The sequence below is a fragment of the Microcaecilia unicolor genome, chromosome 1, assembly GCF_901765095.1.
Source record: "Microcaecilia unicolor chromosome 1, aMicUni1.1, whole genome shotgun sequence".
Classification (NCBI taxonomy): domain Eukaryota; kingdom Metazoa; phylum Chordata; class Amphibia; order Gymnophiona; family Siphonopidae; genus Microcaecilia; species Microcaecilia unicolor.
In genome coordinates this window covers 180,870,758-180,896,280 of record NC_044031.1, presented here as the reverse complement: position 1 = coordinate 180,896,280, position 25,523 = coordinate 180,870,758, and the positions used below count along the sequence as shown (strand labels likewise).

Here is a 25,523-nt window from a genome sequence, read left to right as displayed (position 1 = left end):
GTCAATATGATTCATGATCTCATCAACTGGATCATTTAGTCTTCTCAAAGTAGTCACACCTATCATAGGATTTCTTTTTAAAAATTCATAACTTATCCAAGGTGTACACAAGAGGTCGACTTTTGAAATGATGCACACATACAACAAGCAGAATTGTCTTGTACTAAGGGCCTTGTTCTTTAAGGATGTCACGAAACGCCTAGTTACCCCGTGACCACATAGAGGGTCTATCCCCAGCACAGCTCGGGTCCGCCTTCACCTGCCGCTTGTGCTCTACACTAGCACCCACTGACTGGGTCCCAACTGCCTCTGGGCAAGTCTCCCGCTCTCAAATTATCCCCAGTGATTTGTAGGTTACTGGAGCCACACTCCCAGTGGTACCACAGTTCCCAGAAAGCACTTACACACCCAACACACAAACCAAAAGGATTCTTTATCAGTCCAGACAAACAGGCAATAAACTGAAAATTGTTTGTCTTAAAAATTTTACAGTGTAACATAAAAAGTGCAATCAGCAAACAATAACAGGTAACTGAAACATGGATCAATTATAACACTAACTAAATGTTTGTTTACTTTCTAGAAAGTACCTGGGCAGATCAGAACATATAGCTGCTCACCAGTTGTCAAATATAACTGTTTTACAGGGCTTCAGCAAAGAGTTTCTCTCTCTCTCTTCTCCCGAACTGAAACTGAAGCAAAAGCCAGTACAATCCAAATGAAATGAGCTCCTGGGCCAATCAGAGCCCAGAACAACAAATTTCAAAAATAGCTGGTTACATTACTACAGGCTAACTAAAAAGAAGGAACAGTCATTCCTCTGTAACAGTTTTAAACATAAACATGCACTATCTGCTGGCCAAATTAGAGAAATACACATCAAGAAATATTCAATACAATTTACAGGTTTAAAAACAATGCTGTTCTATCACAAACCCAGAGATCCCCCTCTTCACTCTTGCTAGGGTGAGTCTCTTCTTCTGGAGGTCCACAACACAAGGCTCCAGTGTAGGGTTCTTTCAAGAATTCTCCAGAAGCATTTCAGTTTAGTTCATCCAGTAGCACTGAAGCAGGTATAAAGACACCATCCTTCCACTGTCGACGCTGGAGGCAGTACTAGATGAGACACTGCACTGCTGGAGGCATCAGCCTTCCAGGGCTGATCCTACAAAACAGTGGTGAAGATATGTAGAACTAGTCTATTATGTCTCTCCTACTTTTCTCCAGCAGGAAAGTATGCCATTTGCTGTTGTGGGCAGTGACAAGGAATTTCAAGTTAACGGAAAGCGAGTCTTGGGTAGGAAAACCCCCTGGGGCATCATTGAAGGTAAAGAGGTTCAAATTACACAATAGTTGTTTTTGAAAAACTACAAGCATCAAGAAAACAGCTTTTTCCTACAGGTGAACTCTCTTACTATGCCACATCCACAAGCACTTCCTATATGAGACTTGTGGAAGGTAAGCCTTATCAGTCCCACCTGTGATCTTCCCCTCCATGCTGCCCACTGCTGGGTGCACTGCCTCTCTGGTAAGCCGATGCTCAGAACTCCCACGGTAAGCCAACAGTGCAAAAACCATACTGCTAGAACAGTGCAGAAACCTAGCTTGCCAATGCTCAAAGGAAATGGTATTCAAATTGTATGTGCTCTGTAAAAGCGAAAGCAAGGGGAGAACATGCTTGGCGAATGTGCAGAAGAGTTTCGTGGCAAGCTCAGCTCCTCTGTACATGCATCAGGCAAACCCGAAAGTGAAGCACACATTGAGGCATATTTTCAAAGCACTTTGGGAGGCTAAGTGCCATAGATTTCTATGGAACTTTGGGAGGCTAAGTGCTTTGAAAATAAGCCTCATTGGCATCTGTTTTCTGTGCCTTTAAATATGTGTTTCAATTTTTTTTACTTGGAAGGCTTATATTTAAATGCAGGAAATAGGCGCCAATGTGTGCTTTCACTTTTGGGTTTGCTCTGACTTGCACACATTCATCTCTCACTACCAGCATTTAAGGGCTTGCACAGGCTTCCTTCTGCTTCCAAATTAAATATAAACTGGTAGATTTTAAAGAAAGAATCATGAGAATTTCTCTCTTCAAACACCCTAACGCCTAGTCCGAGTTAGTGTTATTTTTTCAATGGTAAGGCAGCTTTGTTTTCTGCACTGTTCTCTGAGCATTGGGAGGGAATAGGGAATGGCCTCATTAACATCCATTTGACTACATTTGCATGCTATTTGCACTAATCTTTACACACACATTGTCTCTCGTGCTAGAACCTCTGAGCATTCTGCACTCACTAATGTGGGCGCTAGTCTAGTGCTAATTGCCTTTAGTGCCCGTGTTTGGTTTTGAGCATCAGCCCATGGGTCTGCAGCGGTGGCAGCAGAAAACAACAAATAGAAATCAGGCATGGGGCCATTGTCCTCTGTTTGCTGCTGATGGGTCTGCTGGTCCTGCCCCTCTGAAAAAAAGAAGTTACATCAGAGGGAGAATAAGGCCAGGAGAGCCAGCAGCACACACAAGGCAATGACCCCATTCCTGGTTTCTATTAGTTGTTTGTCACTGCACAACAGACTCAGGAAAGCAGTGAGCCCAACAGAGGTGCCGACAAGTAAATGACTGAGAAGGAAGGAAGGTGGAAGGGAGAGGAAAGAGAGAGATGAGGTGATGCTGGATGGTGGAAGAGAGAGAGGTGGTGTGATGCTGGATGGTGGAGGGGGAGAAGAAGAGAGACAGGGAATGGTGGGAGAATATAGAAAGGAGCACTGATGAATAGTGAAGGAGAAGAGAGAGAAAGAAAGAGATGGGGTAATGCTGGATGGGGGAAGAGAGAGATGGGGTAATATTAGATGTTGGGGGGGGGGAGAAAGAGATGGTGCAATGCTGGATGGTGGGGGAGTGCATGACAAAAGGAGCAAAATCGGATTTGGGGGGTGAGACACAGGTAGAGAGGAGATGCTGGATGGCCGGGGCACAGAGAGAGAGTGTGAGAAAAGTGATGCTGTATGGCAAGGAGACAGAGACAGAGAGGAGATCCTACATGGCCGATGAGAGAGACAGACAGACAGACAGGAGATTCTGTATGCCTGGGGGAATAGAGACAGAAAGGAGATGTTGTGTGGCTGGATGGATAGAGAAATACAGGGAGGAAATGCCACATGGCAGAGGGGAGAGAAAGACAGAAAGGAGATGCTGGATAGCAAAGGGAGAGTGAAAGAGAGAGAGATAGGGAGATGCTGGATGGCAGAGGCGAGAGAAGGAAGAGTTAGTGAAAGACTGGAGAATAAGAAAAAGCAGAATGGGAGGACCTGCATGAGGGAAAAAGATGGGAAGCTGTAGGTAGACCGAATTAAAAAAAAGGGAGCCTGAAGACTGGAAAATAAGAATGAATGAGATTTCAATGAACAGAGAGGCAGAAATATGGAAGAAAGCTGAAAGGAAAATATCAATATCAGAGATGGATGTAGTGGGAAAGGTGAGGAAAACATGAGGAGAAAGAAACAGGACAAATGGATAGGAGAATCTGGAAAAAGAGTTAAGAGAAGACATGAAAGCAGTAACTGGGACCTACACAATTAGAAACATTAAATGGCCAGTCCACTAAGGTAAGAAAAGAAATTTATTTTTAATTACAGGTGAAGTACTGTGGTAGCCATATTAGTCCACTTTGTAGGTTGATAAATAAAAAAAAAAAAAAAAAAAACAAAGGAAAATAAGGTGATACCTTTTCATTATACTACATATATATTTTTAACAGCTTTCAGAAACCAAAATATTTTTCCTCAGGTGAGGGTATATTCTGATCTGAGGAAAGAGTTTTTGGCCTCCGCAAACTAATCAAAATATGAAATAAATTAGTCTAATATAAAGGTATCACCATGTTTTCCATTTATGTTTTATTTTTATTAATTTAGTGAGTGGAATGTGCCAGTTTTTGAAATTTACCTATGCCATCTTTATATTTTGCACAATACAGGGGGACATGCATCATGGTTTCTGTTTCTTGGAGACATGTATTATGGTTTCTATGTCTCTGACGTTACACTGTAAGCAGAGTCCAGCTTCCTGGGGTTTCAGTTACATTTTTGTCTGTACATTTTTATTCTTTGTTTGTGGTTATTCTATACTTGGTGAGAGTCTCTCTTTGTTCATGTGTGAAAAAAATCCAGGTATTCTGTTAGCACTGAATGTCTGTGCAGGATTGATCCATACTAATCCAGCTTGTTTAGTTTCCCAATAGGTGTATTGATGTTCTGCTACTTACTGCAATGTTTACGGTGCTGCCTTTTCCTGGGTGGGCCCTTGTTGTGTGACTCCTGGAAGTTAGCTCTATTATATGAGTGACTTTTATAAGGTTTTATATTACTTCACAATAAGTCTGGTACTGGATTTTGGATTTGGGTTTATCCTTTCTCAGTAGTGGATCAATACAAATTACATTTCGCTACAGTAGGTAGTTTCCTGTCCCTGGAGGACTACAATCAAAGCCTGTAGCTGAGACAATGGAGGGTTAAGTGACATGTCCAAGATCTCAAGGAGTGGTAGTGGGATTTGATCCCCAGCTCTCCTGCTTCTCAGACTGCTGCTCTAGCCAATAGGTACAGCTAATATAGATAAAGCATATTCCAGACGAGTTTGGTAACTCAATAAAAAACTAAAGGCCAGTATCATCTGATAGCTTTGGATGGTTTTTTTGTAATTAAATATTTATTTCTGTGCACTCAAGTGGACTAACATGGCAACCACATTACTTTCTCCAAAATTGTTTAAGGATGTTAAGTTGCCCTGTACTTTACAGTTCTAAAATGTGTATGTGCACACATATGATAACCAGCCTGTGCTATCCTTGCTACACTGTGTATGGAACCATCTCTCACAGGGTCACTGTATACAGAGGCTCATTTTCAAAGCACTTAGACTTACAAAGTTCCATAGGTTCCTATGGAACTTTGTAAGTCTAAGTGCTTTGAAAATATGCCAAATGTAATCTGCTGGGGAACTGCTGCTCTCTTGTGCTGGTAGTTAGTACAAATGTCAGTAAATGCAAAAAATATTACAGTTGAACCAGAAGTGTAGCCAAGTTTTAATATTAGGGGGAGCAGACCTTTTGTAAAATAGGTACAGGTGCAAGCATTGATACACATACAGTAGGTGTCATTTCATTCAAAATCCGTTTGGGAACTGCTACTCCCTTTGTACCCTCCTAGCTATGCCTCTTCTCACCACTGCTCTGCTCACTTCTCTATCTTAGGCCCTCAAAGCCAGTTGATATGTCATCTCTCTCCTCCTATCTTCTTTCATACATCCCTTTCTTTTCTTCAATTCTGCGTTTCAATCCATACTCCTAGTGAATTTTACAGGAAGAGGTGTACTGTGCACACACAGGACTAACAGCCAGCGAGACAGTGATGTCACTCTGTATTGTGACTTTCCACTGCTCTATCCCTGGTATACCATGCCAGCTTCTCTTTTATCTTTTATCTTCTTATGTTCTTTCATACCTTCCCTATGTTTGTGTTAGACATTGATCTTTCCCTTTCCATTTCATTTTAGTTTTGATTCTCGCTCTCTCTAAATCTTACAGTGAAATAGAACTCTGTCCTCTCACTCCTTTCATTCTTCACTTCTGTGTCTCAATTCATAACACCTAGTGAACTTACAGTACTACTACTACTACTACTACTACTTAACATTTCTAAAGCGCTACTAGGGTTACGCAGCGCTGTACAATTTAACATGGAAGGACAGTCCCTGCTCGAAGAGCTTATAATCTAAAAAGACAAATGTACAGTTAATCAGATAGGTCAGACAGATTGGGGCAACCTATATGTTCGAAAGGTTAGGTTCCGAATGCAGCATTGAAGAGGTGAGCTTTAAGCAAGGATTTGAAGATGGGTAGGGAGGGGGCTTGGCTAAGGGATTCAGGAAGACTGTTCCAGGCATAGGGTGAGGCAAGGCAAAATGAGCGGAGCCTGGAGTTGGCAATGGTGGAGAAGGGTACTGTGAGGAGGGATTTGTCATGTGAGCGGAGGTTACGGGCAGGAACGTAGGGGGAGATGAGGGTAGAGAGGTAGGGTGGGGCAGCAGAGTGAGTGCATTTGTAAGTAAGGAGGAGAAGCTTGAATTGGATGCGGTATCTGATCGGAAGCCAGTGAAGCGACTTGAGGAGAGGGGTGATATGAGTATATTGGCTCTGGCGGAATATGAGTTCTGAATGGATTGAAGGGGGGATAGATGGCTGAGTGGGAGGCCAGTGAGGAGCAAGTTGCAGTAGTCGAGACGAGAGGTGATGAGAGCGTGGACGAGAGTATGGGTGGTGTGCTCAGAGAGGAAAGGGTGAATTTTGTTGATGTTGAAAAGGAAGAAGTGACAGGTTTTGGCAGTCTGCTGGATATGCGCAGAGAAGGAGAGGGAGGAGTCGAAGATGACCCCGAGGTTGCGGGCAGATGAGACGGGGAGGATGAGGGTGCCATCAACTGAGATAGAGAGTGGGGGAAGAGGAGAAGTGGGCTTAGGTGGAAAGACGAGGAGCTCGGTCTTGGACATGTTCAGCTTCAGGTGGCGGTTGGACATCCAGGCAGCAATGTCGGATAGGCAGGCCGATACCTTGGCCTGGGTCTCTGCGGTGATGTCTGGTGTGGAGAGATAGAGCTGGGTGTCATCAGCGTAAAGATGATACTGGAAGCCATGAGATGAGATCAGTGAGCCTAGGGAAGAGGTGTAGATAGAGAAGAGAAGGGGTCCAAGAACAGATCCCTGGGGAACTCCAACAGATAGCGGGATGGGAGTGGAGGAAGATCCATGAGAGTGCACCCTGAATGTGCGGTAGGAGAGATAGGAGGAGAACCAGGAGAGGACAGAGCCCTGGAACCCAATTGAGGCCAGTGTGGCGAGAAGTAAATCGTGATTGACAGTGTCAAAAGCGGCAGAAAGATCGAGGAGGATGAGGATGGAGTAGTGGCCTCTGGATTTGGCCAGGAGCAGGTCATTGCAGACTTTAGAGAGAGCTGTTTCTGTCGAGCGGAGAGGGCGGAAACCGGACTGGAGTGGGTCGAGGATGGCATGAGAGGAGAGAAAATCAAGACAGCGGCTGTGAACGGCACGCTCAAGTATTTTGGAAAGGAAGCGTAGGAGAGAGATGGGGCGATAGTTGGAGGGGCAGGTAGGGTCAAGTGATGGTTTTTTGAGGAGAGGTGTGACTACGGCGTGCTTGAAGGTGTCAGGGACAGTTGCAGTGGAGAGAGAGAGGTTAAGGATGCGACAGATGGAGGGGTTGACAGTATGGGCGATGGTGTTAAGTAGGTTGGTGGGGATGGGATCAGAGGAACAGGTGGTGCATTTTGAGGAGGAAAGAAGGCGGGAGGTTTCATCCTCGGTGATCTCAGGAAAGGAGGAGAAGGAGGCCTGGGTTGGTTGGTTGAGGGAGAGGGTTAATGGGTGAAGAGGGAGGGTGGGGGTGATGGCTTGGTAGTGAATTCAAGGTTGATCTTTTGCACTTTGTTGTGGAAGTAATCAGCCAGTGATTGAGGAGAGAGTGAGGGGGGAGTGGGAGCGGGGGGCACCTTGAGGAGAGAGTTAAGGGTGGTGAAGAGACGACGAGGGTTGGAGCTGAGAGAATTAGTCAATTGGGTGTAATAGTCCTGTTTTGCAAGGAATAGGGAGAGTGGAAGGAGGATAGCATGAATTTATAGTGAAGGAAGTCTGAATGAGTACGAGATTTCCTCCAGAAGCGTTCGGCAGATCGTGCGCAGGAGCGAAGGTAACGGATGCAAGGGGTCAGCCAGGGCTGGGGATTAGTAGGCTTTGTGGGACAGGAGGTGGATGGTGCGAGGGTGTCCAGAGCAGAGGAGAGAGCGGCATTGTAAGCGGAGACCGCTTTGTCAACAGTCTCGGAGGACATGATGGATGGGAGGAGATTAGAGATACTAGCGGATAAGGTGAGGGGGTCAATGGCCAGGAGATTCCTGGAGGTGGTGGTTAAGGTTGGGCGGGGCCATGGGCGTAGACTGGGGGGGGCGAGGGGGGGCATTGCCCCCCCAAACGACGACGACTTGCAGCGGCGAACGGGCGGCCAGCAGTAGTAAAGGCAGCAAGCAGCAGACAGGCTCGACTCCGCTTCTCTGCCCTCTCTGCATCCCGCCTTCCTCTGATGTCATTTCCTTTCGGGCGGGAAGCAGAGAGGGCAGGGAAGCGGAGTCGAGCCTGTCTGCTGCTTGCTGCCTTTACTACTGCTGGCCACCAGTTCTCCGCTTCAACTTCGGTACCAGGGGCTGTTGGTAGCGGCGCTGCAGCGATTACAACAGTCTGCCTCGGAGCCTCAGCCTTCCCTGCCACACGTCCCGCCTATGCGGAACAGGAAGTTGTACCAGAGGAGGCGGGACATGTAGCAGGGAAGTCCGAAGCAGACTGCTGTTATTGCTGGCTGGCTGCAGTGCCGCTACCGGCAGCGATCAATGCAAGTGAGTGAGGAGGAAGGAAAAGGGAGAGACGCTGGAACCGGGATTGGGGGGGAGGTGAGAAAAGGAGAAAAATGGAGGTACTGTTCAGCTGCACCTTTGGGAGGAGCGAGGTGATGGAACCATGTGGGTAGGGGTGAATGGTGGCAGGAGGAGGATCTACAGGATGGAGGGAGAGAGGTGCAGGTCTGCTGTGCTGGATATTTTTTTTTTTGGGGGGGGGGATGATGAACAGAGAGGAAGAGGTGATGGATTGGGGGGGGGAAGGGATTGTTAGATGTGGATTAGCTGGTAGGAGGGAAGAAGGGAGAATGGATGGTAGGAGGAAGGGAAGAGAAAAGAGAGTGTCAGGGAGACAGAGAAGCGAGATTCTGGTCATTGAGGGAGCATAGAGACAGGGACACAAAGGGACAATGCTGGACAGAGAGGGGATAAGGGCATACAGGGACAATGCTGGGAGGGAAAAAGGGATATTGGAAGATGCAGGACATAGGGTGGGTAAGAGGACAGGGGAGATGCTGGAAATGGGGCGTAAGAAAATGATGGGGGGGTGCTAGACATTGTACGGGGATGGGGACAAAGAGGGGATATGCTGGACATAGGAGAAATAATGATATAATGGAGAAGCTGACATGGAAGGGGACATGGAGGGATGCTGGATTGAAGTAAGGGAAGGAAGATATGCTGGACAGAAGAGGGTGAGAAAAAAAGAATATACTGGTCAGAGGAGTGAAAATAGGGAGAGAGGGTGCTGTATAGAAGGGAAGAAATAGAAAGAGAGGGTGCTGGAAGAGGGGAGAATTAGCAAAAAAAAAACCAGGAATAACAGGATGAAGATTGGGGTGAGGGACACATTGAGGGCAGATACTGAAACTCCAGGAAGGGTAGGGACAGGGCTACTGCATAAAGAAGGCACTGCATAAAACAGAAGACACTTGGGACCAAAGCGAATAGTATTTTATTCAGAATTTATTAATTGGAATATGTCAGCTTTTGGAAATGTGCATCTGTGATATTTTGCATGTAAGTTTAAATTTTTCTGGTATTGCTGCATGCTGAGTCTGTCCTTGGAATTAGTGCTGTTATGGTTTAGTAAGAATATGAGTGTGTTTTTGCACAAGTTTGTGTATAGCATTTTGCAGTGGAGAGATTGTGTGTTGGCCTTACTGAGGTGGCACCAAAACATCAGAAAGGGTGTAGAGCCTAAATCATGACACACTACCTCTTGAAGGATCTACATATAGCCTATGCATTTCTAAGGTCAACACTGGCATGGTATGGGAAAGGGGGTGGGGAAATACTACAGGAGAGGAAGAGGAGGTGCTGGGTAAGGAGGAAAGAAGGAAGGGAGAAAGAGCCGGCTTGATATCTCATACATATTCATTATGGTTATTCCAAAAAAAAGCCAGCTCTTTTTCCCTTCCTTCCTCCCTATTAGCATATTCATTTGCATATGTATATATGCAAATGAATATGCTAATATGCTCCGCCCCATCCTTTGCCCCCCCAAATGAAACAGTCAAACTACGCCTATGGGCGGGGCAGAGGGGGGGTGAAGAAGTGTGAATATGATCAGGTGGTGATCGGAGAGAGGAAGAACTGAAGCTTGGAAATTGGAGGGTGAGCCGGATGAGGAAAGGACGAGGTCAAGACAATGGCCGTCACGGTGAGTAGGGGTGGTAGAGCACAGCTGGAGGTTGAAGGAGGAAGTTAGGGTGAGGAACTTAGAAGCGTGAGGGTCGGATGGGTCATCAACATGTATATTGAAGTCTCCGAAAATGAGGGATGGAGATGAGGGTTCAAGAAAGACAGAGAGCCAGGCATCGAAGTCGGTAAGGAAGGAAGAGAAGGATTTATCAGGGGGGCGGTAGATGACTGCCACTCTGAGTGGTAACGGGTTGAATAGCCGGATGGAGTGGGCTTCAAAGGATGAGAAACAGTGAGACTGTGGTAGGAGGAGGGGTTGGAAACTACAGGAGGGCGAGAGTAGTAACCCAACGCCTCCACCGCGGCCAACTGGGCGGGGAGTGTGTGAGAAGAGGTAACCACCATGGCAAAGGGCTGCGACTGAGGCAGAGTTGTCCGGGGAGATCCAGGTTTCGGTTAGGGCGAGCAGTTGAAGGGAGTGGGAGATGAAGAGATCGTGGGTGAAGGGCAGTTTGTTGCAGACTGAGTGGGCATTCCACAAGGCGCAGCAGAAGGGGAGGGAAGAAGGGGGGAGGAGGGGAATAGAGACGAGATTGGAGACGTCCCGGGATCGTCCGTGTGGATAGGATGGGGACAGATGAGGGGGACCTGGATTAGGGTTAATGTCTCCGACGGATAGTAGGAGGAGGAGCAAGAGAGAGCGGAGGAGGGAGGGGGGAGGACGGGCGACGAAGGCAACGAAGACGGGGTGCACTTAGGAGGAATGGGGATGGGTTAATAGCAGGAAGGAAGTGTTGAAGGAAGAGAAGTGCTGGACACACACACAGGACTAGCAGCCAGCTAGGCAGTGATGTCACTCTGTATTGTGACCTCACCATTGCTCTGCTCACTGCTCTGTCCCAAGCCCTCAAAGTCAGTTTCTCATATCGCTCTCCTCTTATCTTCTTTAATACCTCCTCTATGTTTGTGATCTTTCTCCTTCTTTTTCTATTTCATTATATTTAATTCTCTCTCTCTCTCTCTCTCTCTCTCTCTCTCTCTCTCTCTCTCTTTTACAGTGGAATATAACCCTATCCTCTTGCTCCTTACACCCTTCAGTTGTACATCTCAGTTTCTAGGAAAGAATGTACAGGGCATACACAGGACTAGCAGCCAGCTAGGCAGTGATGTCACTCTGTATTGTGACTTTACCACTGCTCTCTTCACTGCTGTATTCCTGGTATACTAAGACAGCTTCTCTTTCATCTCTCTCCTCCTCTTATCTTCTTTCATACCTCCCCTACGTTTATGATATTATCTTTCTATTTCCATTTCATTTTAGTTTTATTTTTGTCTCTCCCCCCTTCTCTGTCTGCCTCTCAGTGAAATATTACCTCTTCCTCCTTTTGCTCTTCAGTTCTCTGTCTCAATCTGTACTCTTAGTGAATTTCTAGTAAAGGATGTGCACGGCACACACAGGACTAGCAGCCAGCTAGGCAGTGATGTCACTCTGTATTGTGACCTCACCATTGCTCTGCTCACTGCTCTGTCCCAAGCCCTCAAAGTCAGTTTCTCATATCGCTCTCCTCTTATCTTCTTTAATACCTCCTCTATGTTTGTGATCTTTCTCCTTCTTTTTCTATTTCATTATATTTTAATTCTCTCTCTCTCTCTCTCTCTCTCTCTCTCTCTCTCTCTCTCTCTCTCTCTTTTACAGTGGAATATAACCCTATCCTCTTGCTCCTTACACCCTTCAGTTGTACATCTCAGTTTCTAGGAAAGAATGTACAGGGCATACACAGGACTAGCAGCCAGCTAGGCAGTGATGTCACTCTGTATTGTGACTTTACCACTGCTCTCTTCACTGCTGTATTCCTGGTATACTAAGACAGCTTCTCTTTCATCTCTCTCCTCTTATCTTCTTTCATACCTCCCCTACGTTTATGATATTATCTTTCCATTTCCATTTCATTTTAGTTTTATTTTTGTCTCTCCCCCCTTCTCTGTCTGCCTCTCAGTGAAATATTACCTCTTCCTCCTTTTGCTCTTCAGTTCTCTGTCTCAATCTGTACTCTTAGTGAATTTCTAGTAAAGGATGTGCAGGGCACACACAGGACTAGCAGCCAGCTAGGCAGTGATGTCACTCTGTATTGTGACTTTACCACTGCTCTGCTCACTGCTTTCTCCCTGGTATACCAAGCTAGTTTCTCTCATCTCTCTCTTCTTATCTTCTTTCATACCTCCACTATGTTTGTGTAAGACATTGATCTTTACCTTTCCATTTTATTTTAGTTTTATTTCTCTCTCTCCTTTTACCCTTCAATTCTATGTCTCAGTCAATTACTCCTAGAGAATTTCCAGAAAGAGATGTGCTGGATACACACAGGACTAGCAGCCAGCTAGGTAGTGATGTCACTCTGTACAGTGACATGACCACTGCTCTATCCAAGGCCCTCACAGCTTATTTATATTTCATCTCTCTCCTCCTATATTCTTTAATACCTCCCCTACGTTGTGTCAGACTTTGATCTTTCTCTTTCTCTATTTCATTATATTTTAATTCTTTCTCACCCTTCAATTCTACATTTCAATCTGTACTCCTAGAGAATTTCCAGGAAGAGATATGCTGGATACACACAGGACTAGCAGCCAGCTAGGCAATGATGTCACTCTGTATTGTGACCTTACCACCAGAATTGCAGCCAGGTTTTGATGTCGAGAGGTGCAGATCTTTTGTAAAATAGGCACTGGTGTGAGTCTGAAGGGCCAATCTGCATAAGCGTCATTTCATTCAAAATCCTTTTGGGGAGCAGCTGCTTCCCTTGTGCCCCTCCCCTGCTACGCTTCTGAGTTGAACAACTGAAGACAGAAAGCCCCCCTCAAATAACTGCAGTACTATATTCTTAGCTGAAAAGTAATCTATAGGTCCAACTAAATCTTCCAGATGCCAGAGATAGTTATGGAGAGAAGTAACGGCTTTCAATTTAGTTATAAACAAGTAACTTCTAGGTAGCAAGAATAACTGATTCACAACTTGGCTAAATCAGGCTGTCCAGTAATTCTGGTGACTTGGTGGGTTTCTGTGGATCTGGTGGTACTACCACCACTTGTGAAGAGATTTAAGAACATAGGGATATAAAACACCATGTTGGGTCAAACCAAAGGCCCATCAAGGCCGGCATCCTGTGTCTGACAGTAGCCAGTCCAGGTTAATAGGAAGCAGTGGTAGACCCATTACATGCAGTTCCTTCAAGCCATGAGTGGTAAAGCATTCCGAAGTCTACTTGACTAATAATTGCTTATGGACCTCTCCTGTAGGAATTTATCCAAAACCTCTTGAAACCCAGCTATGCTAGAAGCCTTGACCACAACAGATTCCACTACCTGATTGTTCATTTATTGATTTTCCTTAGCAGTGTCATCAGCAGAGCATGTAAACTTGCTGGGCTTGGGTCTTGTCAAGGCATGGGCAGTTGTTGTGATGGTCTTCTACCTACCAAAGTAACAGAAGCAGTTGTGGATGGGGGGTGAGGTCATAGAGAAGGAAGGCTGAAGAGTGGCAGCCAGCTTTTGAAGTTTAGCCATCAGGCATCCCCTTGGGAGTTTGTCCCTTCTCCCAGGAGATGTATCATCTCACCACCACTGATAACTAAAACAGTAAAAACTAAGCCAAACATCATCCCAAAAATTAATACTTCCTGTCACTGTCGGAGAGCAGTATTCACAAGAATCAGCTCCCAGGACTGCAGGGATAGGTGGTAAAACACCCACCCAGAGCTTAAGAGAGTCCCAAGAAAAAGAAGTGAGAATTAAACCCAAAAGAAAGAGGGAGCAAGAGAGAACTGAAAATAAACTCTCATCTTCAGCATTTAGAGAGGGAAACTTTCACCCAACAATTATCAACAAAAAGTAAAAGAAAGGTATGTATCTATAAACTAAAATATGATCATATAGATGAAAAGAAGAATAAGAAACAGAAAGGTGAGTGAGAGAACATGAGAGAGAAAGGGAAATTACCCCAAAAGATGAGGTAAAAGTGTTGATATTATTAAACATAAATTAAAATTTCCTTCAAATTTAACTAACATAAAACAACAACAAAAAAACCACAAGGAAGTCACAAGCACAGGAGCACAAGGCATGCACATCTTCTGTTGGTCTGGGTTGGACAGGACTGGCTCGGCCTCTTTTGAAAAGCTGGGGTGTGATCAGCCCTGCCTATCTGCAGCACTGATTCTGATGAGAAATCTGCCCCTTGCCACTGACATACCGTTAGAGACTGGCATAGGGCGCTTACTCACTTACTTTTCTCCTCTCTTCACAGTTGAAAACTTGGCACACTGTGAGTTTGCTCTTCTGCGAGACTTTGTCATCAGGTGAGTGCCAGTCACACTCTATGCCAGGTCCCTTAACATAGACACAGGTCTCTTGAAAATAATCACATGTTTCCTAGACCTAAGGAGGTGCCCATGCAGTGCCCCCTTCCTTCTCCTCTGCCTGCTAATCCTGAAATCACAGGAGATCATGTAGGCCATATAAAACTGAGCCAAGTTCCTCAATGCTTCTGATGGGGGGAAGGGGAAGGGAGGGGTTATAAAAGAAACCTGGCTTCTCTGTCCTACAGCCACCTCCCTCCTCAGGCCTGGATTCACACACAGACCTACCAGGCCAATAAAAGTTTGGGGACAGTAGAGTTCCTGCTTCCATCACTCTGTAGGCCTCCAATTCTGCCCTGGATCTCCCTGCATTCCCATTGAAGGGATAGGATGGGGGTGTGAGTCTATGGAGTCATAGAGATGGAGAATTGGAGCTTTGATGGAAGGAAACACAGGACAAAAACAATCCCCTTCTCAAGAAGTTTAACAGCTGCTTCCTGATGTGCCCAGCAGATTGATCCCATCCTGGCATTACCCTGGTGCATGCAGGGACTTGTATTTCTGATTTCCTTTCCATTTCCTAAGAAAAACATGACAAGACCATGACTGCAATGGGGTAAATCCAGATCTGAAGCGAATTGTTGGGGAAATCCTGAGCCAACTGGCAAAACTACACATTCTCATTTTGTGCATCAACTCGACTCTAAAATTCTGTCAGGATGGGACTGGCCTACTCTTACCCTTATAACAGAGGTGAAGTAAGATCACTCCTTTTCCCCCTGCTAGGGGTAATTGCTTACCTTATATTAGGCAAAAGGTATAGCAGTACTATTCACTTTTTGTAAAGAAGACAATTGTGAACTATGAATCTGTATTTTGGTTATGCTGCTAGAACTGTCAGAGGTAACTGGAATTCTTGGTGTCATCCCTTTAAGGGGTATACAAAAAGAAGAAGCACCTGCAGCCAACCCAGTATCAGTCCAAGAGCGAAAGTGCCAAACCAATACATGAGGCAGTATTACCAATAATCTTATTATTATAACATAAAGGAGCCTTTTTTTCTAAACTGTGTTAAGCAGCTAATACAGGTTTTACCATGCGGTAGGCGTTAGCATGGACCTGCACTAATGTCTACCATGTGTTAAAACCAGTAGTATTGTACAAAAACACGAGCTACCTAGCAGGAAAAAGGCATGACTTGGGTGAATCAGAGGAGTAGTTGGTTGTGACAGCTGGCACACAAGTTGGTACTGTACACTAACTGTCACCACTGTCAATAGCTGAAAAGGAGGCGCTAAACACAGCCGCATTATCAGCAGTTCAGTAGTGTGGCTGCTCTCAGTGGAGAGGCAGTGGTGTACCCCTCCCCCCCCCCAATGTCCAACCCCATTTCCCATGACCCTCTGATGTGCAATCACCACTCCCAACACCTCCTGAAGCTGCAAACCCTCCCCCCCCCCCCCCCCCCCCCCCCCCACCAGTCGCATCCTACCTCTACTCCTATCCACCCTGGGACCTACTCATGGGTCTTTTTGAATAGTTCAGCGGTCCCGGGCAAGAGCAGCCTTCCTTTGCTACCACCCAGACCTCGACAAAGATCCAAAATGACCACCATGACCCCTACAGTAGTTTTGCAGTACTGCTGCTAGGAGGCATCCTTCCATATATGTGCTTACATTTAACTCTCTGTGGAGTTATGACATCAGCTGTCACTCTGAGTATGGTGCAAAGTTAGCCACTGTAAAAGTAGTGTGGCTTTTAGTTTTAGTTTTTATTAACTGTGATCCATATGCTTGAAGGTAAATTATATTCTGGCTTGGATACTGTGAGTTTAGCAGAGAGATTTAGACTGCAAGCTTTGACAATCACCAGCTGCCCGCACTGGTTCACAGTCACACAGTCAAACTTGAGTTTTCAGTTTTGGCTTTAACCAAACTCAGGTGATGTGTTTCGGCTGCAGTTTTGGTTGAAAGCTTTTAGGCAGTTTCAGTGGCAGTTTTGGTTTTGGCCAAAACTAAAAATAGTACTTTCACTCATTCTTTCTCAACAGTAGGCCCTCCTAGGTCTAGTTTAGAAGCCCTACTGGTCCAGCGGTGAGGTTGGAGCAGGTGCAATCCCCAGTCACTTTTGCCCATCTTGGCTCGCCTTCTAAAATGGCTGCCATGAACTCATGAGACTGCCATTAGAGTTCACAGCAGACATTTTGCAAACTGAGCTGGGGATCGCTTCTAATCCGACCTCACCTCTAGACCACCAAGACTTCAAAGGTTAGATACAAAGGGGGGCCTACCTTGGTCAAGTGAGCAAGGAGCACTTGAGGGGAGATCCAGGAGGGGGGAGGCTGCTTCTGTGTGGGTGGGTAGGGGTATGAAGCACTTTGGGGGAGTTTCTGGGATGCCTTGACATTTGAGAAAGAGAGAGAGGGAGGGAGAACGCGGAGCCCGATTGACCCACTGTCAATTAAGAATGTCGGATATCAAAGGTTGGTTAGCTGAGACTCTACTGTAGTTTGGTATTATAAGTGTAATTTTGGATTGAAGGATGTTTGAAACATACTTTGGTAATTGTAACAGGATGCATCATTAGAATGGTGTCAAATTATAAATACAGTAAGTGGGGGACATTACTATGTTGCAGTATAAGTTGGCCTTTTACCACAGCTTAGTTTACTGAGGGGATCATTGACCTGTGGTAATGCAGTACTGCAGATTAGTGACTCCCATGGTACAGGAATAATGCAACTTGTGATAAACCTCACATGACCTGATGCTCCAAAGGAACTTTTCTTAAAGGGGCTGGTGCAGGAATAGAAGTGGCTCCCCTCTCCTTCCCTTCCCCTCCCCCCAAGACCACCTGATGGTCTAGGCTAGACCACGCAGGAGTGGTCCTCAGTCGCTCCTGCAGCTGCTTTCAGTGGCTTCAAAATGGCACCTGCAATCCCTAGCTGTTGTCTTGCAGTACTACCTCTAGGGGTCAGACTGCCACATAAGGGCAAGACTCCTGCTAGGGATCATTTTGAACTTGGTGCCAGCATAGGCAGGAGCGATTGAGGATCATTCCTGCCTGGCCTACCCTAGGCCACTAGGGATAAGGTAGGCCTGAGGAGACCAACAATGGGGAGTGGCAGGTCTTCAAGGGAAGAGAGAAGCTGTTTCTAATTTTCCAACGTTGGCTCCTTTAAGATGGCACCTGGAGATACAAGGGTGATAAAGATTGCCTACAAGAGACTAAGGGGCTCATTTTCAAAAGACAAAAATATCAAAAAAGGTGGTATAAATCTGCATTTGGATATTTTTCTCACAAAAACATCCAAATTGGTGTTTTCAAAACCAATTTTTACACGTTTTTCTATGAAGCCCATCAGATGTGCAAACATCCAGTGCTATAAGTTGGATGTTTTTGTCTAGACCTGTTTTATTAATGAATAAGCCACAAAAGGTGCCCTAAATGACCACTGGAGGGAACCAGGGATGTCCTCCCCTTACTTCCCCAGTTGTCACTAACCCCCTCCCACCCCCAAAAAAAACCTGCTTAAAAACATTACTTACCAGTCTCTATGCCAGCCTCAGATGTAATACTCTGGTCCATTAGAACAACATGCAGGTCCCTGGAATAGTCTAGTGGTGGGTGCGTTGCACTGCAGACAGGTGGACCCAGGCCCATATCTCCCTCTACCTGTTATACTTGTGATGGAAACTGTGAGCCTTCCAAAACTCACCAGAAACCCACTGTACCCACATATAGGTGCCCCCTTCACCCATAAGGGTTATTGTAGTGGTGTATAATTGGGGGTTGTGGGTTTTGCTTAGGTTTTGGGGAGATCAGCAGACAATATAAGGTAGTAACGGTGAGATGTGTACCTGGGAGAATTTATTTGAAGTCCACTAGGGTGCCCCATTCTGCTCCTGGGATGTCTGTGTGGCCAGTCTACTAAGAATGCTGACTCCTCCTATATTCCAATGGCTAGATTTTGTGCGTTTTTCACTTGGATGTTTTTTTGGGGTTTTTTTTCCGAAAATGGACAAAAAGATAAATGAACAGAGCACAAAAACATCTAGCAAATAGCCATTTTCGAAAAAAAAAAAAAAAAAAGATAGATGTTCTGTTTTGAAAATGGCTATATTCCTCACTTGAATTGTGGACGTTTTTAGCAAAACGTCCAAAGTTAGACTTAGACGTCAAAAATGCCCCTCCATGTTTTCTATACAGGAGCATTAGAAATTGAAGTTTTCTTGGATGAGGCATCACTATTCTGCGTCCTCCACCAAAAAAAGGTCAGGAACTGCAATTCTTTTTTTTTAAACAATCTTTATTAGGTTTTGTCATATAATAACACAACCATCATAAACAACAATAAAGATTATGTATTACCCCATCCCTTCCATCCTCAGAATGCACATTGCCAAACATCACTACATGAGAGGTTCCCGCCTTTGTCCAGGAGCCTCTCTCATCCCCTACATAAGTCTACTGTCTACACCAGGTTTTATATACATCCCATATTTCATGAAATTGCAGTATTCAACCCTGGCGAATTGCTGTCATCTGGGACATGTGATAAACATAATCCAAGAGTCTAAACATGTGATTCTCAGTAGGAACTATACTACGTTTACAGTTTGCAGTTAACACACTTTTGCTTGCTGCAAACAGGCAAGTTGCCAGTTTGTGTACCTCAGGTTTAATTCCCATGGGTTGAAAGTGCAATAAACAATATTTTGCTTTCTGTGGATCTTGCACCTGAGTAATGCAATATAGAGTATCTAAGATATATGCCCAGTAAGTACACACCTTGGAGCATGGCCACCAGAGGTGAAAAGAATTCTCAGGGACTCCACAGTCTTGCCAACAATGTCACAAACCAGTTTTATATAGTTGACAAAGTCGCATAGATGTATACCATCTATACAGTATCATGTAACCGTTTTCAATCACATTTGCAGCCGACACTCTTACTTAATTCTTTCATAATTTCTCCAGGAAATCAATAGAAATCAAACAAAATAAAACATGGAAAAGAAAATAAGATGATAGCTTTTTTATTGGACATAACTTAATACATTTCTTGATTAGCTTTCGAAGGTTGCCCTTCTTCGTCAGATTGGAAATAAGCAAATGTTGGATATAAGTGAAACATCAAAGCATTCCCGTGACAGTCTAACACTAACAGGATGGGGGTGGATAGGTGAGAGACAGGAAGAGTCGGGTGGATGAGGGACAGGGAGATATGCATGGAGACAGGAGGATGACCCTATATTCTTCTGTTTAGTACACAATTTACCCAAAGAAAAGTAAATATAAACTCATTTATATAATTATATATATGCACACGTATAAATATAATAATCAGGATTTATTAATCGCCTTCATGAAGAGATTCACCCAAAGTAGTGTACAGCAGATACAGCATGAAATAAAATTTACAATTTTGTTAACAGTATAACAATAGTAAAATGATCACACGAGCATAAATACAATCAATGTGATAAACTGGCAAACTGAGTCCTAGAAATAAGAGTAACATGATACAGTATCAACACAGTAGAACCCTGTAGTCAAAGGTTTGATAACACCCCTTTAAGCTATATTCAAGGAATCTTCTATGTTTGGGGAATTCCCTTTTTGGTGCTGGCATATTCTTATTACTCAGAGAAAATCAGGAATGGAGCAGATCATTTTTAAAGATGTAAAATATAAAGGGGCCTATCTTCAGCCCACAGTGATTAGCATTTTTTTAAGCCTCTGACAGCTGCGGGCTAAATTAAGCCCAGATACTCAGTGCTGGGCCATGTCTGTGCTTGGCACTAAATATCCATGTCAGTGTGACCACCCAGAAGTTAACTGTGCACAGGCCAATATTCAGATTGGTGCCAGGTTAGCTTGGGGGATGAGGTTGTAGAGATGGAAGGCAGATAAAGGGGTCCTTTTATCAGATGGCGGTAAAAGGGGTCCTGCGATGGCATCGGCAAATAGGTTTACTGTGTGCCAAGGCCCCCTTTTACCACCGCTGGTAAAAGGCTTTTTTCTTTTAAGGAAGGAAATGGTCACGTGGTAAGTTAAACAGTTGCCATGTTGCCATTTCCTGGGGGAAGCCCTTACCGTCTCCTATTTAGGAAGCGGTAGGGGCTCTGGCAATAGCCCCTGGTGCTAGAAAATTTTAAAAATATTAAATATTTTCTAGTACCAGAATTGGCAGGTGGAAGGAGTAGGTAGGGCCGAATCACCGCATGCCCAACTGGCACTACCCCTACCGCCCTCTTGTAAAAGGGCCCCAAAGTTAGGACAGCTAATAAGCTCCACCCCAACACTGACCGCATAGTGCTGCAGTAATCAGAGCTGAATAATCAGCAGCTAGCCCATTCAGCTTGGAGGAGTAGCCTAGTGGTTAATGTAGTGGACTTTGATCCTGGTGGCCCCTGGTACAAAATAAGTACCTGAATATATGTAAACCGCTTTGAATGTAGTTGCAAAAACCGCAGAAAGGCGGTATATCAAGGTCCATTTCCCTTTCCCTTAAGTGGGCAGAATAGTTCTTTTAGAAGCACTATAATACATGTCCAATACAATACAAATGAAACTTATGTTCCGCAAGCTTCCAAAAATGGTCTTATGTGGTTTACAAAATAAAAACTAGTCATTCCTAAGTAAAACAAGTAGGATTAAAACATAATCAACCAAGTAAGTATTTCTTTAAAAGATAGATTTTAAATTTCAAATTAATATATAAGAATATAATATACAGAACATTATGTACAACCACCACCATATATGAACCCAGATGCAAGAGTTTAGCTGAAACAGAGAAGTTGGGTCCATTTTTCTGCACTGCCCTTGGTTTTGTGTTGCAATAATAAGGCTGTTGGTAATGCTGCCTCCTGTATTAGTCTAGCACCTTCGCTATCCACTTGAAACTACACTGCCTTACATGCAGTGCCCATAATGCATTTAACTGGGGCAGCTTTGCATGAGGAAAACAAAGTGAACAAGTAGTTTAGTGCGATCCTGTAAGAAAATAAGCCTCATTTTGTAAATAAATGAATAAAAACGTAGAGGCAGTAAGATGCAGGAGTGATTCATGTGCATCCTCGGTTCACCACCTTTCCTTCCCCCTCTCCCTGGCAGGACCCACCTTCAGGATCTGAAAGAAGTAACACACAATATCCACTACGAGACGTACCGTGCCAAGCGGCTGAATGACAATGGGGGGCTCCCACCTGTGAGCACAGCTGAAGGTAGCGAGGCCACCGAGAGCAATGTGTGAGAACCATTTCTGCCCCCTGCCACGAAAGCACATCCACGCATGGGAGCAGCCTGTGGCATTCCACCCATGTCACATGGTCTTTGGGCAGGGTGTGACCAGCACTTGGCTCTCTGCCTCTCCACTTGAGGTTTTATGCGTTTTGCACTGTCTGTATGGGGAAAGGGACTCTTGGACTGGCCTTGCGAGGATCACTGTGCTGCAGCCCTGAAGTTTTACAAATTTGAAACCTCTGTCACTGAGAGGAGGCTGAAGGGCTCAAAGTTAGGAGATCTGGAGGCACCTGCACCTCTCCCCCATTCTGTAAACGTCCAGGTGCACGGGGAGTATCTTCAAATTTCTATGATCATTTCAGCTTTTACTGTGAGCTTAATTAGGCAAACCTGAGAAGTTTATATTGTAAAAGTTTAGCCAAGAACTTCTTACCTGTGAAAGCTAGAACATCCGAAAATGCTGCCCACTGAGAGTTTTATGTTATTTCCTGCCCATAGAAAGGGCACTGGAAGTAAGGATTACAGCCAGACCAGAAAGCCTAACAGCTGTGTGTCCCAGAGGGAATCTGCAGCATGAAGGCCCTGTGCCTCTTCTCCTACCTGCTTTATGTTTTCAGAGCTACTGCTTACAATGACAGGTTCTCCATCACAACCCCAACAAAGAGCACACACCAGCCTAATAAAGGTTCCTTCGGTATCCAATGAAAGTTAAAACTTGGCTTTGTGGGTCCCAGGAAAACCTTTTCATCCTGCTGTGGTTATGTCCTGTGGCATCAGACTAGGCCACAGCCTATTGCCCTGACAGTGCCTTGTAAAAGTCTTCACGCCCTTATAAATTTTTCATGTTTTAAAAAAAAATCAATTATAGAAACATTCAACATAATGAACATGCTAAGATATATTTACATACAATAGTCTTCAGGAGATGCAGATCTTTTTCCTGCATATTCATCTTGGTAATGTCTCCAGGAGAGTGTTGAGAAGCACTGCATTAATTAAAAAGTCTTGGTTGCATAAGTCTTCATGCCCATTTACTTGGGGATTGATGGAAACCGCTTTTGCAGCAGTGATGTCCAGGAGTAATTTAAGATAGGTGTCTACCATCTTTGCACAGTGAATGAGGCAGTTTTTGTCCATTCCAGTGGCATAGCCATGCAGGAGGCTGGTCCCCCCCCCCCCCAAATTGAAGTGCTGTGTGCTGATTTGGCTGGCGGGGTCCCCAAGCACTGCCAGTGGAAGCCCTTCTCCACATGAAGCCTGGCAGATGGGCTTTTCCTGGGCTACCGAAATGCCATTTCCCCCCCCCCCCCCACACACACACACACACACACAAATGGTGGGTTTTGTAACACTGAGCATAAATGAGGGAGACCTGCCACCGGCACATGCACAAAAACCAAGCATGCGCAGGGATCAGGCCTCTCCCCAGTATGCAGGGGTAGGAGGCTTTGTGTGACGGCCCAGGAAATACACCGTTAACTGCCAGGCTTTGGGTGGAGAAGGGCTTCCACTGGCAGGGCTTAAGGATTCCTGGCAGCTCAGATATGTGGGGCTGATGGGAGCAAAACTTTGTGGCCCCCCTCACTTTAGGCTCAGGCTTCCCACCCAAACCCCCCCCCCCCCCCCCCCCCCAAGGTCTGGCTACACACCTGCTATTTCAGATTATTTATGGCTCTACTTCTGAGTTACTGGTAAGTACAGCCCCCCCCCCCCCCAGGAATGGCATTGTGCCTGCGTATGTGGGAAAATGTGGGGTAGAAATGTACTATAAATAAATAAATGGTACATAGCCCGGCTATCCTGCAATATTCAGCAGGGGATAGCCAGCTATCTCCCGCTGAATATTAACGGTCACTGGATAGCAGATAACCAGTTAAAATGCCCAATTTTTAAAGCCAGTTTAGTGGCCATATTTGGCTGCATAAAAACACGGGATGCCTTTTGCTGATATAAAGATAACCAGCTAGTCCTGAATATTGGCTTAACCGGTTATCTTTACACTGGCCAAAAATAAACCAGCTAGTCAATGCCGGTCACTGGAAATGGCCCAACATTAAATATCCAGGCTTAGCACCGACTACTGAGTTAGCCAGTCTAACTTCCATGGCCTGAATATCAGCCCGAGTTTCTGTGTTGTTATTTAGATTTTCATCACATCTGCGTGACCAATTGACTATCCACCCACCCTTTTTTCAGAAATGTGCACTTTCTGAAAGTGGTCAATACTATATTTTCTGTCATTGGAGTGTCATTTTGGAATTCTCTTCCTTTTCATATTAGGATTGAACAAAATTACTTGAAATTTAGGAAAAAGTTAAAGACCTACTATCTTTTTTATCAACCATCTTATGCTGCTGAATTTGAGTGATGAGGTTGTAATTTTTTAAAAACTTTTTCTTGTATTTTATATCATTATTATTTTTATTCTAACTTTCTGATGGATTTCTCCATTCTTGTACACCGTATTGAACTCTTTTTAGGGGAAATAGCGGTCAAGAACTACACTGATAGTAATTGATACTGATATTGTTCTTAGCAGATGTTACACTAATAGGATAGGCAGACACCCAAACATTGTAACTGAAAGAGAAAATAATATAGTCAAGAGGAATTTTATTTTATTTGCAAGTTAAAGTTCCCCATCATGCTCCTTTTACCACACGGAATAGCCATTGGAATCTTGAGGGCAGGTCTTTTGGGGTTACACCCTTTTGGACAACATCCTTGGCCTTCAGTTTTCAATCCTGAATTTCTCCCACACCCTCGGTAGGCAGGCAAGCCATGCCGAGACAGAGCCCCTCATAAGATAGGCAGACAGTCCAAAAGTGGAACAATACCCCTACTAGCCCTTCTTCTTTTCCCTCTCCCCCAAAATAGTACCTGCTGCACAGACAGATGAATGAAGAAACAGAGAAACAAATATCTCCCATGCCCAGGGCAGAGGCACTCTTCTCATTCTCTTTTACTCATTCCTTTCTTCTTTTACTGCTGTCCCGTTCTTCTCCACCCCTCAACCTTTGCAATGTATGTAATCTGTGTAGCCACTAACATCCCTTCTTCTCTCTGTTTTTCACTCCACTGTGTTCTCAATTTGCCAAATGGATCAAAATCTGGTCCTGGAGGCACCCCAGGATACCTACAATGAATATTCATGAGAGAGATTTGCATGCACTACCTCCACTGCATGCAAATCTCTCTCATGAATATTAATTATAGATTATCCTAAAAATCTGACTGGTTGGGGTGCCCCCAGGATCAGGTTTGGGAACCACCCCTAATCTACACCTATCTTGTTGTTGGTGTCGTCCCTGTTTTTTGAAGATTTTTACTGTTCTGTGGAAATAAAGATTGATTATAACATTAAATACACCTATCTCCACCATCGCCAATGTTCCTTGCCTCTCTGTATGAAGTGATTTTTATGTAACCCTTATTTGCTCATTGAATATGAGGCAGGTTATGTAAAGAGTATTTGACAACTGGTTTGTGGGATCAGGGCCAGGAGCAGCACTGCTGGAAGGTACAGTAAATCCACTCAGGCAGCACACATCTTCCATCCAATACACCAGGCCAGGCTAGAAGGTACAATTCCAACAAAAGGGGTTTACTTAACTTGGATAGGAAAAATGGTTTTAATACACTGTTCTCAGAATAACTATTTACAGTCACAAGTAAAATAAAGTTATATTCCATACTTGCAGTCTATATTCCCACTTCAGGCACAGGCAGCTCCTTGTGACTCTGGGCAAGTCACTTAACCCTCCATTGCCCCATGTAAGCCGCATTGAGCCTGCCATGAGTGGGAAAGCGCGGGGTACAAAT

General features: G+C 44.7%; 1 protein-coding gene across 1 annotated transcript in view; it reads left to right on the top strand.

Moving 5' to 3' along the window:
- Positions 1–22,784, top strand: part of SEPTIN3 (septin 3) — a 70,647-nt gene extending 47,863 nt beyond the window's left edge. The window contains 3 exon segments of the mRNA XM_030189978.1: positions 1,228–1,327; positions 14,399–14,450; positions 21,573–22,784. Of these exon segments, the coding sequence (XP_030045838.1) occupies positions 1,228–1,327; positions 14,399–14,450; positions 21,573–21,711 (291 nt within the window). The 3' untranslated portion in view covers positions 21,712–22,784.
- The last annotated feature ends 2,739 nt before the right edge of the window (positions 22,785–25,523 follow it).